General features: G+C 48.9%; 1 protein-coding gene across 1 annotated transcript in view; it reads left to right on the plus strand.

Annotated features, from left to right (window-relative positions):
- Window positions 1-14,912, plus strand: part of GRIK5 (glutamate ionotropic receptor kainate type subunit 5) — a 1,072,331-nt gene that overhangs the window by 904,107 nt on the left and 153,312 nt on the right. Inside the window, exon 15 of the mRNA XM_078650387.1 lies at window positions 14,408-14,517. Coding sequence (XP_078506513.1) covers window positions 14,408-14,517 — 110 coding nt within the window. The remainder of the gene's footprint in view (window positions 1-14,407; window positions 14,518-14,912) is intronic.

Genomic DNA, 14,912 nt, shown 5'->3' on the forward strand with positions numbered 1-14,912 from the left:
GTAGACCTGCTGGTGGAGGTATTTACTTCGTCTAACTAGAGCACGACCAGCAGGAGGGCAGCTTTGATACATTTTATAAGCAATATATTGATCCCGGTTTTATTTTCAGAAAGTTGTAAATCTCAGTACTTGATACATTGCGTCTTTGTTGTCGTTGCTCAAGTGAAAGAGATATATAGTTGTCTATGAAAGAGGGTGGGCAACTGGGTTTTCGTCTTTCTAAATATATTATTTTTCATTAATATTAATGGAAAACAAAGATAGAAAACTACCCGTCCCAAAGCAAACGGGAAGTGTCGCCCCTAAATAGTCACAGCTTTAGGTGGGGTGAGAAAAAGTGTTTCCCAGCAACAACGTCGATTGTCGCCTGTTCGTGCCTGAGCAAGGCTGAAGATGGCAGCACGCTTTGAGGCAGGAAAGTATCTCAGTGGGGAGAACGGACTGACATCATATATAAGGCACTGACCACCATATGGAACCTCTGGGTCTTGAAATGGGGATGTCCTGTCCTAGGAGCTCAGTTTCACATGGAGGGCTGCTACAAGGAGTCTTGACTTCTTGGCAGCCGAGCCGGCCAATGATGGAAGACCCTTCTCCTGGAGTTAATGGGTCTGACGTGAATTGTCTCCTCAACCAGTTGGGTGACCCCATGTGAGTTATGGGGGTGGAAGAATGGCTGGCCATCTGATATAACCAGCCAGACTCTGAGGTCCCCTAACACGGGCACTCATCTTATAAAGTCGAAGAAGTTTTGGATGTGACTCGTACCATGACCACGTGGGTGACAGCGTACCAGCCACATTATGGTTTACTTTGGAGAAACCCCAAGGGTGCAAGCCAGGCACAGTTCCCTATTAAAGAAGAACAAACGTCTCCAAAACACAGGACAAACAGAATCCCAAGGCAAGCAAAGTAACAATCTAAAACCCTTAATTAGGAAAGAAACAGAAAATAAATAGACCTAATTAAAAAGAGGTGCAAACGCCAATGAAGCTCGAGTGCACTACATTTAACGAAGAAAAAATCAGTGTCCTGCTCAGGTCTACTGTGGTAGCTGAAAGGATTTTTTTTTCTTTTTTTTTCTAAAAACCTTTTTTGTCTTTATGCACAGCATTACAATGTAATGGAAAGATAAATCACGTTTTCAGTATCAGCATCATTGAAATATGCAGCACAGTGTTACATGTATTTCCGCATTGGAACTGATTTCGTTCTCAAACCATACATTGCATCAGAAAGTTCAATATTAAATTAACAATGTAAACATAACTGTCCAGTCTCTGGTAGCATTGTTAAGATATGCAGACAATAGCACAACAACACTGGCCATCAAAGAGAAAAGCACACAAGTTTCATCAAAGTGTGAGTCGTACAAACCCAAGTCAGATATCGCATTATCCCCCTCTCTCCCCGCTAGCGTCCGCGGACTAAAAGTAAAGCATCCCAAACTACCTGCCAACGCACCTCAATGTCCTTCTGCACACGAACACGGGGCCTCATTTATGAAAAGTGACGCATCGCTGCGTGAAAGCAGCGATGCGTCACTTTTCACTGCGCCCTCCTTGCGACACCAATGATGCGTCATATTTACAGCATGACGCATCATGGCACAAGTTACAGATACATCAGTATTTCTGACGTATCTGTTGGCGCTAAAGTGACGCATTGCTGGAGTGTGTCACAAAAGTGACGCAACTCCAGCAATGTGTCCTTTCACTTGGGGCAAGCTCCATGGGTTTCATTTATGAGGCCTTGCGTCAGTTTTGCGCTGCTGATGCGTCACTTTTTGTGACGCATCGGCGGCGTAAAACATGTGCCTTGTTGCGCCATATTTAAAAAGTGACGCATCTAGGAAGATGCATCACTTTTTAAACCCCTGCGCCACATTATACCTGCGTCAGGTATAATGTATGCAGAGGGGGCGTTCCCCCGCAAAAAGCCTCGTAATAGTGACGCAGTGAAATCTACGAGATTTCACTGCGTCACTTTTAGGACGCTGTTGCGTCAAAATCTTGCGCCTGCCTCACAGCAGGCGTAAGACTAACGCAAGCCCTTTCACATGGGGCATTCCCCATGTGAAAGGACGCATTGCTGGAGTTGCATCACTTTTGTGACACACTCCAGCAATGCGTGACTTTTGCGCTTACAGATACGTCAGAAATACTGACGTATCTGTAACTCCTTGCGACATGATGCGTCATATTATAAATATGACACATCAATCATGTCGCAGGGAGAGCGCAGTAAAAAGTGACGCAACGCTGTTTTCACGCAGCAATGCGTCACTTTTCATAAATAAGGCCCCATGTTGTTAGTGCCTGCGTCAGTCTTACGCCTGCCATGAATGAAGCAGGCGTAAGATTTTGACGCATTAGCGGCCAAGAAATGGTGCAGTGAAATCTTATAGATTTCACTGCGTCACTTCTACGAGGCTTACTTGTGTCAGGTATAATGTGGTGCAGGGGTTTACAAAATGACGCATCTACCTACATGCGTCACTTTGTAAATATGGCACAACAAGGCACATTTTTTTACGCGACTGGTGCATCACAAAAAGTGACGCACTGGCGCCATAAATGTGACGCACAGCCTCATAAATGAGGCCTCCGCCTTCTAGGAAGGTTTCTGCGAGGTCTGGGAGCAGATTCCCACCTCGGGTACCCCATCCTCCCCGCACGCACCGCCTCGTGTGCAAGCAGATAGGCGGTTAATGGGTTCCAAATATCCTTTGGGCGCGATGTAATAGGTAACAAGTCCGCGTAGGTATGCAAGTGGCCCTGCCATGTGGACATAGTTTGAATCCAATCCTTAAATTTAGGGGCACGGCCTCTCCCCCATCTACAAGCCACCTGACGTTTGGCTATCAATAATCCCATCGCGAGGAACTTTTTGCACTCTGTTTGTCTATCTTGGATCAGTCCCAGGAGGGCCGCAAGAGGACAGGGATCTATCTGTATGTTTAACATGATCGACAACCCCTGAAACGTATGGACCCAGTCGGTCATCACCTGGGGGCAGTCCCACGGCAGATGAAGGAGCCCCGCGCCCTCCCGTCCACACCGTGTACATGCATCACTATCACGAAGGCGGAATCTATAAAGTTTGGTCGGGGTATGGTATAGTCGATGTAAAAATTTAAAATGTATGAGGCGTAGCCTGTCGTTACCAGTAACTGCTTCCGTCTGTGCACAACTGAGATCCCACTGGTCGTCGGTCAGCGTCACATTCAAGTCATTACTCAATCAATCAATCAATCAATCAGGTCATTTATATAGCGCACTACTCACCCGTAGGGTCTCAAGGCATTACTCCACTCCTGCCTAGCTCGCATTTGTACAGGACCCGGTAAAGCACTTGTGTGCTGATAAAGCAGAGATATACCATGCTTAGGGCTGTCTGTCTGCAGTAGTGCATGTAGTGGGGCTAGGGTATCTGGCTCATCCGGGAAATCAGGAGTAGCGGCCTTACACTCTGTCGGAGACGTGTGTACATAAATGTGTCCATTATCGTCGGGTCCCCGGCTTCAAAGAATTGTTCCTTAGTGCGGAAACGCCCTCCCACATAGAGATCCCCCCAAGTACTGTATTTGAGCCGTTCCAGCATCTTGCGGCAGATCCCCTCATAGGTGACCCGCAGCAGTGGATTGCGAAGCAGGGGCATCCTGGGGGAGTGTAACATGGGCACCGCTAGCCTGCGGGCCATGCATTGCCATGCCAATGTTGTACAGTCAACAGTGGATGGGTCTCTCTCGCGCTTTTTAACTGCCGTAAAGAGATAGCACGCTGTGGGCGTAGGAGCCATGTACCCATCTTCCACCGCCAGATGTGGCATAAACAGTGGCGGATAAAACCAGTACGTAGCAAAGTGTGCTTGTGCACAATAGTAGTATAGTTCAAAATTAGGGACGTCGTAACCTCCTTGATGGTATAGTAGAGTCAGGGTGGCTAGGTTCAACCGCGCTTGTTTCCCACCCCATATGAGTCTCGAAAGTTGTGAATTCAGGGTTTTAAAAAAAGAATACTCCTGGGTGGTAAGGTATGTTTATGAAGAGATACAATAATTTAGGCGAAATGACCATTTTAATTAAAGAGATCCTCCCTGCCATAGAGAGTGGGAGGCGCACCCATTTCGTAATAGTATCCGGGAGCTTGTCAATGACTGTGCCATAATTTAATCGCATGAACGCATCTCGGTCCCTAGAGATCCGTATCCCCAGATATTTTACCTCGTCTGCTTCCCAAACCAGGGGGTAATCGAGCTGGTGCTAGGGGGGTATTATCGGTGAGTGAGAAGATGGCAGATTTAGACCAGTTAATTGGCACCCCGGAAATGGCTCCAAATTTAATTATCTCCCGAAGAATAGGATTTAAATTATCTTGGGGTTTATGTATATACAGCGTCATGTCGTCCGCGTATAGGGAGATAAGAAGTTGCCGAGCCGGGTAGATCAGTGCCCTATGGTTATGATGTTGTCGAAGCTTGGCAGCTAAGGGTTCAACAGCCAAGGCAAATAGAATGGGAGACAGGGGGCAACCCTGCCGTGTGCCCCTGGACACAGGGAAAGAGGAGGATTTGGTACCATTCAGGATAACTGTTGCTACAGGGTTCGTGTACAATAAGTGTATCCACTGAAGGAAGGCGGCAGGCATCCCCATGTGGCTCAGGGTACCCAGCAGGTAATCCCATGCAAGGGAATCGAACGCTTTGGTAGCGCCTTGAAATACAGCCAACGCCGGGCATTTCGGATCAATGTCTTGTAGGACTGCGGCTAGAGTCCGGAGATTATGGGACGTGGCTCTGTTGGGAATAAAACCAACCTGGTCAGGCAGTGCCAAGCGCTGCATCAATAAGTTAAGCCGAGTTGCTAGGACCTTAGCAAGTATCTTAGTGTCACAGTTTAAAAGCGAGAGGGAGCTGTAGGAATCGCAGCAATGTGAGGGTTTCCCTGGTTCAAGTAAGGATGTTATCATTGCCTCCCGCATCGTCATAGGCAGACTGCTTTCCTCCAGCGCTGTGTAGTATACCTCATTTAGTATGGGGGCCAATATAGAAACATATGTTTTATAAAATTCAATTGGTATACCGTCCGACCCTGGGGCCCGACCAGACTTCATGTGCATGATTGCGTCCGTTATTTCATCAAGTTCCAGATCTAGACTGAGAAACTTCTGCTGGGTGTCCCCCAGCCAGGCAAGAGCGGTATCTGCAAAATAATTGGGTAGGTCAAGAGGGGTGTCTCTCTGGGTGGAATACAGGGCGCTATAATAGTCCCTAAGTGTTCGCAATAGGTCAGGGAGATTCCTATGGACCTCACCGTGTGTGTCCTGTAATTCCAGCACATAATTGGAAAACTTGGGTGGCTTAACCGCTACAGCCAGGGCTTTCCCTGGGCAATCTCCCTCACCATAGACTCTCGCAACGTGCTGTTTCCCCCTAAACGTACATTCTCCATCGGCCAGCTTTTCGTAATCAGTGAGTTTACCGCGTATAGTTGCTCTAATAGCATCCTTGTCAGGATCTAGACATAGCTCACTCTCCAGTTGTTTTAGTTCTTTCTCCAACGTGGCTAAGTCCGTGCGCAGTGACCTAAGTATACCATCACCTTTAGAAATACACCAGCCCCGAACCGTAACTTTAAATGCTTCCCAAACAGTAGTAACACTGGGGACAGAGTCTAGATTCCGGTTGAAGAATTCCCGGATGTCTTGTTCCATCTCGGTGAAAAACGCAGTGTCCTGGAGGTGCAGCGGGTTAAGACGCCAGCTGTTATATGGGGAGTGAGTGAGGGGGGCTTGCAGTACAGCTACCACCGGGGAGTGGTCAGAGTGGGTACGCGCCAAATGAGTTACGCGCCTCAGCCAATGCACCATAACAGTGGATATGAAGAGATAGTCTAATCTGGCCCATGTCGAGTGGTATGCAGAGAAATGTGTGCCCTCCCGATGTGTAGGGTGCATATGCCTCCAAGAGTCAAGCAAATAGTTCTCATCAACAATGTCATGCAACGTTCTCTGGGTAGTCGTGTAGTGTACTGGTGAGTCACGTGATCTATCCATATGGGGACACAGCGCAGTATTACAATCTCCCCCCTAAACCACGTAAGTGGAACCTATCTATTGAATTCTGCTCCACAGGTGAAGTAGTGCCTGCGTGTTGTCGGTATTGGGTCCGTAATAATTAGCAAAGGTGACATCATGAGCATGAAACCTGCCCCAAAGCAGGCAGAACCTGCCTTCCACATCAACCTCTGATCCGCTGGGAACAAAAACAACACCCCTCTTAACCAGTATGGCCACCCCTTGGGAATAGGTAGAGTAAGATGCGAAGCTGCGGTGCGAAGCCCATCTCGAGGCAAATTGGGGAGTAGCGTTAGGACATAAGTGTGTTTCTTGCAACATAGCTACCGAGATGTGATGTCTATCTAGGTAACCCAATATCTGTCGCTTCTTCCTAGGATTGTTTAATCTGCGTATATTACACGATGCTACAGTGATATCGTGTATGCCCCGCGCGCTATCAGCCATTGTACTTTGCATGGCACATTGTGTAAACCTTGAAAGTGATATCTCCAGTGGACTGGACGAGTCGCAATCTGGCCAAAAACAAAAACCCTACCCCCTCCCACACCGGCATCCCCAACTTGCCGGGTATAGTTTCCCTCCCCTTCCAAACCCACAACATTTCGGGACCCTCAGCAGTCCACAAAAACATAGCTCCGGGGGGTATGCCCCCCCGGGAACGCACTAGGGGCCCACGACTGGCCCACTTCCCTCCTTACTCTCACCCACCTACCGCTGCGCCTGGAGGCAAGCAGCTACAGCGGGGCGGAGGCAATTTGCCGAGCCAAACATCATAGTAAATTGTAAGAAATTTACAATACATCACCAACATAGTATGCATCAGTCTGTGTAATGCAGCAGTAGGAGTAACTTTCAGTGTCTCCGCCCACATTACAGTTCAGCTGGGATCCAGCTCTTGCGACTCGGATCTGTGTTCTCTCGCCTCTGATTCAGGGGTCGCCGAGTGTCTGTGTCATCGAAGGTAGTCTTCCGCCTGGTGCGGGTTGGTGAAATATTGTTGCGATCCATGATGGGTTATCCTTAGCTTCGCCGGGTACAACATGGCGTAGGGGATCTGCTGTGCCTGTAGTTTCTTCTTGACTACTGCAAATTTTCGTCTAGCGTCTTGCACCGATTGTGTGAAATCTGGGAAGAAGGATAATGTTGTGTTCTCATATAGCACTTGCTTTTTCTCCCGGGCTAGTCGCAGCACTGTATCCCTGTCACGATAATCTAAAAACCGGACTATCACAGGGCCCGGTGTCGCTCCCGGGGGTGGGCGAGCAGCGAGAGACCTATGGGCTCTCTCAACAGTGAGGTGTGCCGAAAAAGCGCCTCTGCCAAAAAGCTCAACAACCAGCTTCTCAATAAAATCCTCCATGCACCCCGTGTTGGTAGATTCTGCCAGGCCTAGGATTCGTATGTTTTTCCTTTGGGAACGCGCCTCCAAATCTTCATTTTTATCAGCAATCACTTTCAATAATTTTTCCATCTGAGACATTTGGCTTTTGCCTGCCGTGGCGCCATCCTCCAAGTCCGACACCCTAATCTCCACCTCCTTAAGTCTCTGTTCATGATGTCCCAATTTGGTGACCACAGAGTCCATCCTGGTGTTCATTGTGTCTATCTTGGCATCGATTGAAGTAAGGCTCCGTTGCATACCAAGCAGAATCACCTTCCAGTCTTCCTCAGGTGGGTCCGGGGCATCAGAGTCGTAAGGTTCCTCAGAGCGCAACTTAGGTGGCTTGCGCGCCTCCTACGGGATTTTGGTCTGCTTGGCGTCCGTTCGCCCCATGCTGCCAACCCTGCTACAGGCAGTAAGGGAGAGGGCACTGTCCAGCGTTGACCACAGTTCCAAGCGAAGTGTTGGGAAGGCGAGATCTCCGGGTATCAAGGAATATGAGGCCGTTCACAGCCGCCAGGGAAGCGAGTATGCCAGCAATCACCACGCAATCCCCAGCAACACAGCAGGGAGCCACTCAGTATGGGACAATGCTCAGACGGGCCCACTCTTATCATGATCCACCACTATGCACGGGGTTACGAGTATGAGCCCACCACAGACGCACGACCGCAAGGCTGCAGGTGTCTCCAGATCGTAGAAGGTGGCTCCGTGTCTCCTGTCCGCAGGGTATGTCTCCCTCGTGGCGCAAGATGGCTGCCACCGAACGGGCATAAGCAGCATCCGAAGGCCACTGGCACAGTAACAATCAATGTGTCCTCTAGCAGGCAGGGGGCATGAGGGTCACTCCTCACCAGGTAGGGGCATCCTACTGCGGTGTGGCGTGTAGCTGCAGGTGTGCCCAGCGCCTACACTGCAGGCAATGTTCAAACCTGCCACCAGATAATCCAAGGTCCAAGGAGCCAACTGCGGGCTGGCTCTCATGGGGGAAGGAGCTGGACCCCGTCCGAGGCCGGGGAGGACACAACAGGCTGCCTTAGTACTTCCTCCAAGCTCTAGGCAAGAGTCCAGAGCACACAATAAGTATAAATAGACTGGTTTGTCTTAGAGTAGTGATAGTAGGGATAGACCGGAAAAAGCGCTTAGTTTTCAAAGGTTTTATTCACCCACAGTGTTCCCAATCTGGGAATCACTGTAAACACAAATCAAGCCGACACGTGTTTCGTCACAACATATGGCTGTGATTCTTCAGGGCTGATATGAATGATCATGGGCGTGGTCGGGGAACCGGTGATAATTCCAACCCGGTCCTTATCGGGTGGTCTTAAGATTTAAACGGGCGGCACCAATTGGGTTGCTGGTGCCGATCTGGACGTAACAGAACTTGTTGTAATCAAGTTCTGGGGAGCTGTGGCCGTATCTGGCCTGAGTTGTTGCGTCGACGTCAATCGGTTTCCGAGTGTGGGAACTTCCTCCAAGCTCTCTCCGCCACACCTCCGCCGCGCCGGCCCCGCAACGGAGGGCCGCAGAGTCCTCTCGTCCCGCGACGCCTCCGCCCCAGCGACACAGCGGGGCCAAGGAGCGGCACGCTTCTCACCGGCGCATAAATGTAGGAGTCCCAACCCCTCGGGAGGGCAGTCGGTTCGCGCCACACCTTCACAGTGCCCAGTGTCCACTATCTCTTCCCGCGAGCGGCCACTCACTTCTCCGGCGCAGAGGCCTGCCAAGCCCCAGACTTTCCTGCACTCCCGCAGCTGCCAACGGGCTCTCGAAGTAGCACAACTCGCGGTCCCGCTATTTTCCGCTCGTCACACCGGCACAATACACCCAGCAAGCATCATAATGCTGGTATCGCTGGAATCAGCAAGTCTTCCGGTATCCCACTGCACAGCAAAAAATATTTATGGGTGATGTAGGATGGGTATTATAAGGGTTTTTCGGCTCGGCTGGGCTAGAGCCTCACGGGCGTGCGGCCATTTTGGTCGTGCCCCACCTACCACCCCCCCTGAAAGGCAAATTCTTCCTTCCTATTAGACCCTCATTATGAGTTAAGAGCTGCTCAGGTCGGAAATCCTGAACCCCTAATTACCAGTATTGTGTGAAGTAATTACCGGTTGTCAGTTTCAGGCCTCAGAATGAGGGATAACCAGTGGAATGGGTGTTTTGTGCTCTGCTTTCTGCAGTTTCTCTCATTCCAGACATTTTGTCCTTTAGACATTTCACCACTTGGAGAGTAGCAGGGACTGTCTCATGATGCGCAGAGCAGAACGCCTGTTTTCATACGCTTGCAGTGTGTAAAGTGCATTAATTGAACCCGAAACGTAAATGATTTAGTTATAAATCTTTTTATTGAACAAAAGACTCTCATGCAATGCAGCAAACATACAGCAAACAGTGTATATGCGACAAGTGCAAGATATGAAACAGGATCATCAGGGTAAAGCGTATCAGAAAGTATACATGGCAAAGAGAGCCCCTGTGCTATACCGAAATGCGACTGAATAAGATGCTTAAGTGTAAATGTCAGAAGAGAGAGCAAACCCCACCAACCCCCCCCATACCTTGACCCCCCTCTCAACATAGGGCATTATCTTGGACAGCACCACCCAGAACCAGAAGGGGGTAAACCCTGCTCACTGTTCCCAAGCTGCGCTGTCTGAAGATCAAACCCTTCGAAAGAGGCACAGCATGCAGCTCACATGGAAAGAGGAAGACATTAGAAGAAATACACATATTTCTCCTCGTTACTCCTGCTCTTAGGAGGCGTAAGGTTTTGGCGTTGCCAAGGTTTACTTGACTAAGTAGATCTGGGGCAGCATCAAAATTCATGGGTGCTGCATGGGGAAACCCACCGCAACGCCCATGGAACGCCTCCCGGGTGCAGAGCGCGGCAACGCAGTGATCTGAGCTGCTTTGTCTTACTCCGTATTCATGAGTGTTTCGCCGTTTAGCAAAGCGGCTCATTTCTTACATTTTCCTCTTTTTCACAGTAACATTTCTGCTGTGACCTTTGCACACATTCATGTGCTTGACAATGTTGGATTAATTTCTCTGAAACTATTTCTGTTTATACTTCTGGTTTCGCAAAACTTTCTCACAATGCCTCAAACACCGAGTACAAGGCCTTTATGCACAATGTACAAATGCTGTTCCATCTTCAACCACGGTGTGACAGGGGTATCTACATATCCATAACATTGCTAATCTATACGTACATCGCTTGGATGCTTTTTCCTATAAATAATGAGCATCGCAATAGATTAGCAAAGGAGGCACTTCTGCTGACACTGAGGGTCCCTGCATGCTGAGACTTCAAGATGCAGCGGTCTGACATCTCAATGAGGGGTGTCCAGATCGTGACCAGGATGGGGTCCTACATTCTCTCTCACCAGGTAATAGTGTTTGATCGTCCCTTGGGGGAGATTCTTGACTTCACACCTACACGCAGTCTAGGTACACGCCTAGTAGGGTTTGCATATTAGGAGTATAACTGATTACTGCCTCAGTTCTATGCCTGCATGTATACAGTGTTTTAGCACCATGGTACAACTGTATCTACTATGTACTCTTCTGGTGCTAGTAATTGCTTTCATCTACTTCTGTCTACTGATTATCGCAGCATATTTGTTCTACCGGGCCGTACTTGGAACCAAAACTGGCCCTGGCAAAGAACTCAGCCGGCCCCACTGGGAGCAGCCGAGCTGTTTGCCAGGGCCAGGTTTGTCTGATTTTGTTACAAGGGACGATTTTGCAGGTATGCTGCAAAAACGACCCTGGAACAAAAACGACCCCCAGGAGCCCAAAATCGTCCCCACCCTAGTGGCCCACCGGGGAAATACCCAGTGCCCGCTATGGCCAGTCCAGCCTGGTGTTCTAGACAAGAATAACGTTGGTTCAATAGATATATTGAAAACGTCCCACGTTGTATTCTCTGTATAGTTCTCTGAGAACAAAAGAACATGAGTGCACTGAGCGGGAGGTTCTGATCTGTTACCACAGTCCATGAGGTGTCAGCGTTGTCATGTTCCGTGGTTACCAGAAACTATTTGCTCCCTGGTTGGGTTGAGGGGGCTAATGGTGGCACTGTGAGCTAGCTGGTCTCTAGGCCAACATATCCAGCGGGTGTTCTCGGAATCAGTCTGGGCACCTCTCCCAAAGTTTATGTTGTCCTAAGAATTAGTGGGAACTACACGACATGCGGCCATTGAAAGCCGAACAGAGTGGCTTTGCGTCACCTCATAGATATGATTGAGAAGCTTACGCTGCAAGAGCGTCAAAAAAAGTGCCTCTCTGGCAGTGCAGGCCTCTCATAAATAAGCCCCAAGGTCCATAGTTTGTAGATATATTTTGATAAGACTATTAAAGTAACTAGGCTTAGTATTTGTCGCTTCGACCTCGTCATTCAAATCTCATGTTCGTAGACCTTCTTATTGCACTACTCCGGCGGATGCGGTTTTCCCACTTCCCTACTACCAGACTCCCATCCTTTGTCTGCTCCTTCTGCCACCAGATCCTGCTGCTGTAGAGTCTCGGATGTCTTTGGGTCCAAAAACAGAGGTCTGTATGGTTTCATGTCACTCTTAGCGCAGGTGGACTGTAGGAGTCCTTCTGAACATCCATGGCCAAGAATGGTTTTGTATTAGTCAGTGACATTTTATTCACAGTTTTGCAACCGGTTTGAAAACCGCAGATGTCCCCCCCCCCCTCTTGTTTCAAACAGGACTCGTGCCTTCACTGCTTGATTTATAAAAGAAGAAGTGTGGCCTTTGGTATTGAATGTCCGGGTGCCAGACGCCAGAGCTGCACAGTCTTGATTCCACCTCTTTCATCCACCACCAGAGATTGTCTGCCCCTTTATGTCACTCTTTTAGGTTCTTTTTCATCACTGCTTTCTTAGTCTCTGTTTTCCTTCTTTCTCTCTCCCTTCTTTCCTCCTTTTGTATTTTCCCTCGCTTGCTCTGGGCCACAGGGTGAAGAGGAAAAATAAGTGCTGGTCCCAAAAAATAAGTGCTGGTGGATCCCACCTTCAAACCCCGGCTCACATTAAGCACTGCTTGCCTACTCTCTTTACTGTTCTGGGAAGGACATGATTTGAGTGGGTCTCCCTCGACTACACGTGGCGTAGTTTGGTTTTAGTCAGTAAAAGTGTCAGCACTCAGAGTCATCTTTTTGAACTAGTTTAAGGGATATAATAACTAGCACCTGGGCCTTCGCAGTGTGTGTGGGCCAAGAACCATGAGCTGTTTGATCCCTTTCTTCTGTGTAGTTAAGCACTCTTTTCTCCTTGTTTATGCTGTGTTTTTTGCCTGCTCTCCTCTCTTTGAGGCACATCCCTCTGTTGACTTGTAATTTCTTCAGACTTTTTGTCCATTTCTGGCACTGCTCTCTCAAAATAAGGACCCTGCTGCTCAGCTTTTCTACTGTGTTAGTAAACCATGAAATGACTTGGCATTATGCAGTCATCCTGCTTGGCTCCCCAGTATGGCCTTCTATACGGTCCCTCGGGGCAGCCAGATGGCGCATTGTCTTTGCTTGTGTCTAGTTGTCAGTCTGGACGGTTCAATGCTGTGCTTCAGCAGTGTATATTAGATGCTTGATGTGTGATTCATATTCTTCAAGATGGCCGCCTCCTTGTCTGCCACTTATGTGCTCAGGCGTATGCAGAAACAGGTGGCCTAGTTTGAAAACAGGAATTAGCGTTAATCTGTTGGGGCAGAGGGATAGAATATAAAGAAGCCTTGCTCTTGTTGGACATGAACCACACATACTTTCAATGATCAGTGCAGTAATAAGTATTATTTGGTGTAAATCACCACATCACAAGATGGCCGCCTCCAGCAACATTCTCACTACTATTTCCTTTTTATCAAAATGCCTGTTCACTGTTCCACCGCTCCATCCAAAGATGACCTCTAGTCTAAGATGCTCATCAGCCAGGCTCACCTTGCATGATGTGGTGGGTGGTGTTTGGTGCCTCCTCAGGTGGCCTCCTTATTGTGCCCAACACAACCCTGTGTGTCAAGTCATCCAACTGATACCCTCTGCCACTCATGACCAGGTCTTACCTGGCAACCAGCAGCTGCCACAGATGGATTTATTCATCACTATCTGGATGCACAAGTACCTCTATTTATTGTCAGCAGAACTGCCTTCTCTCCAGTACTTGTATAGCGCACAAATCACCCTCGAAGGGGTATCTCAGCGCTTGGGGCCGTTGGGAAGATTAAGCGAGCTATTGCCCAGAGTCGCATGGTGATGTAAATTGTAAATTGATAAATGTAAATTGATACTTGTATAGCACACTACTCACCCGCAAGGGTCTCAAGGCGCTTGTACGAATACCGCTGTGGAACCCATCCTGGCTTTCCCTGTGAGGTGTCCACTCCTGGGCACCCCCAAGGTGGAGGCCAGGCATCCTTAGCGTTGTGGGGGCCGTTGTGGAGATTAAGCAAGCTATTGCCCAGAGTTGCAGAGTGGGACTCCATGATTGGAATAGGCACCAAGGCGAGAATTATCAGGTCCGTGGAATTTTTGAGCCCAAGACCCGCCGAGGCGGGGAATTGAACCCTGGTCCCGGGCTAGACCTCTGCATCAGGGTCTGCCGCTCCAACCATTGAGCCACACTTCTCCAATGGTAAGACCCCTGCCGCCCGAGCCAGGGATCGAACCGTGATCCCCAACGTCCAGCGTCAGTCGCCCTGGCCACGGCGCCACACCTCTTCTGTGTTGTGTTTTGCTTATTATGTTTTGTCTTCTCTTAGGTGCTCTAATGTGGCGCATCCTTGGGGTGTAGTCTTTTGTTTTGTTTACTCAATATTTTATTTTATGCCATGTAGCATTACATCATGTCAAGTCCTGCTGTAATGGTACCATACCAGCACAGCCAAGAAGTGTTGTTGTTCCTTTTGTCTCTGGAGTACGGCCTGACTTGTCGTTGTTCTCCTAGGGGCGGAAGCCAGGATACTTCTCCTTCCTGGACCCCTTCTCCCCGGCTGTCTGGCTCTTCATGCTCCTGGCGTACCTGGCTGTGAGCTGTGTGCTCTTCCTGGCTGCCAGGTAGGTACCCCAGACCCTTCCTCTGCTTTTTCTCTGCTCACCTCTCTATTTGTGTTTATGTTGTTGACTAAGGTGTCACCTTTCATTGCATCTTCCATGATGAATTTTGTTGGAGTTTACTGCAGCAGTTATCTTTAACTTGCCCCATCCTGCCTGCACATGTTCAATCTGTTTTTACTTTGGCTGTTTTAAATATTTACTGAGTGTGTACCTGTTACAAGGGGAATACGGTTTCTTGGCTGGGAGGAGGGAGCAGCTAATATGGGGATTCTAGAGCATTTTTGCCATTTTTTTTCTGCTCGGACATGGAGCGGCGCCATTTTCTCTTAGTGCGCGCTCTAGTCCTAATGCATATAAACAGAGGCGCTGGCGGATGCACCGCTGGTGCGCCAAAG

The sequence above is a fragment of the Lissotriton helveticus genome, chromosome 7, assembly GCF_964261635.1.
Source record: "Lissotriton helveticus chromosome 7, aLisHel1.1, whole genome shotgun sequence".
NCBI classification, from domain to species: Eukaryota; Metazoa; Chordata; class Amphibia; order Caudata; family Salamandridae; genus Lissotriton; species Lissotriton helveticus.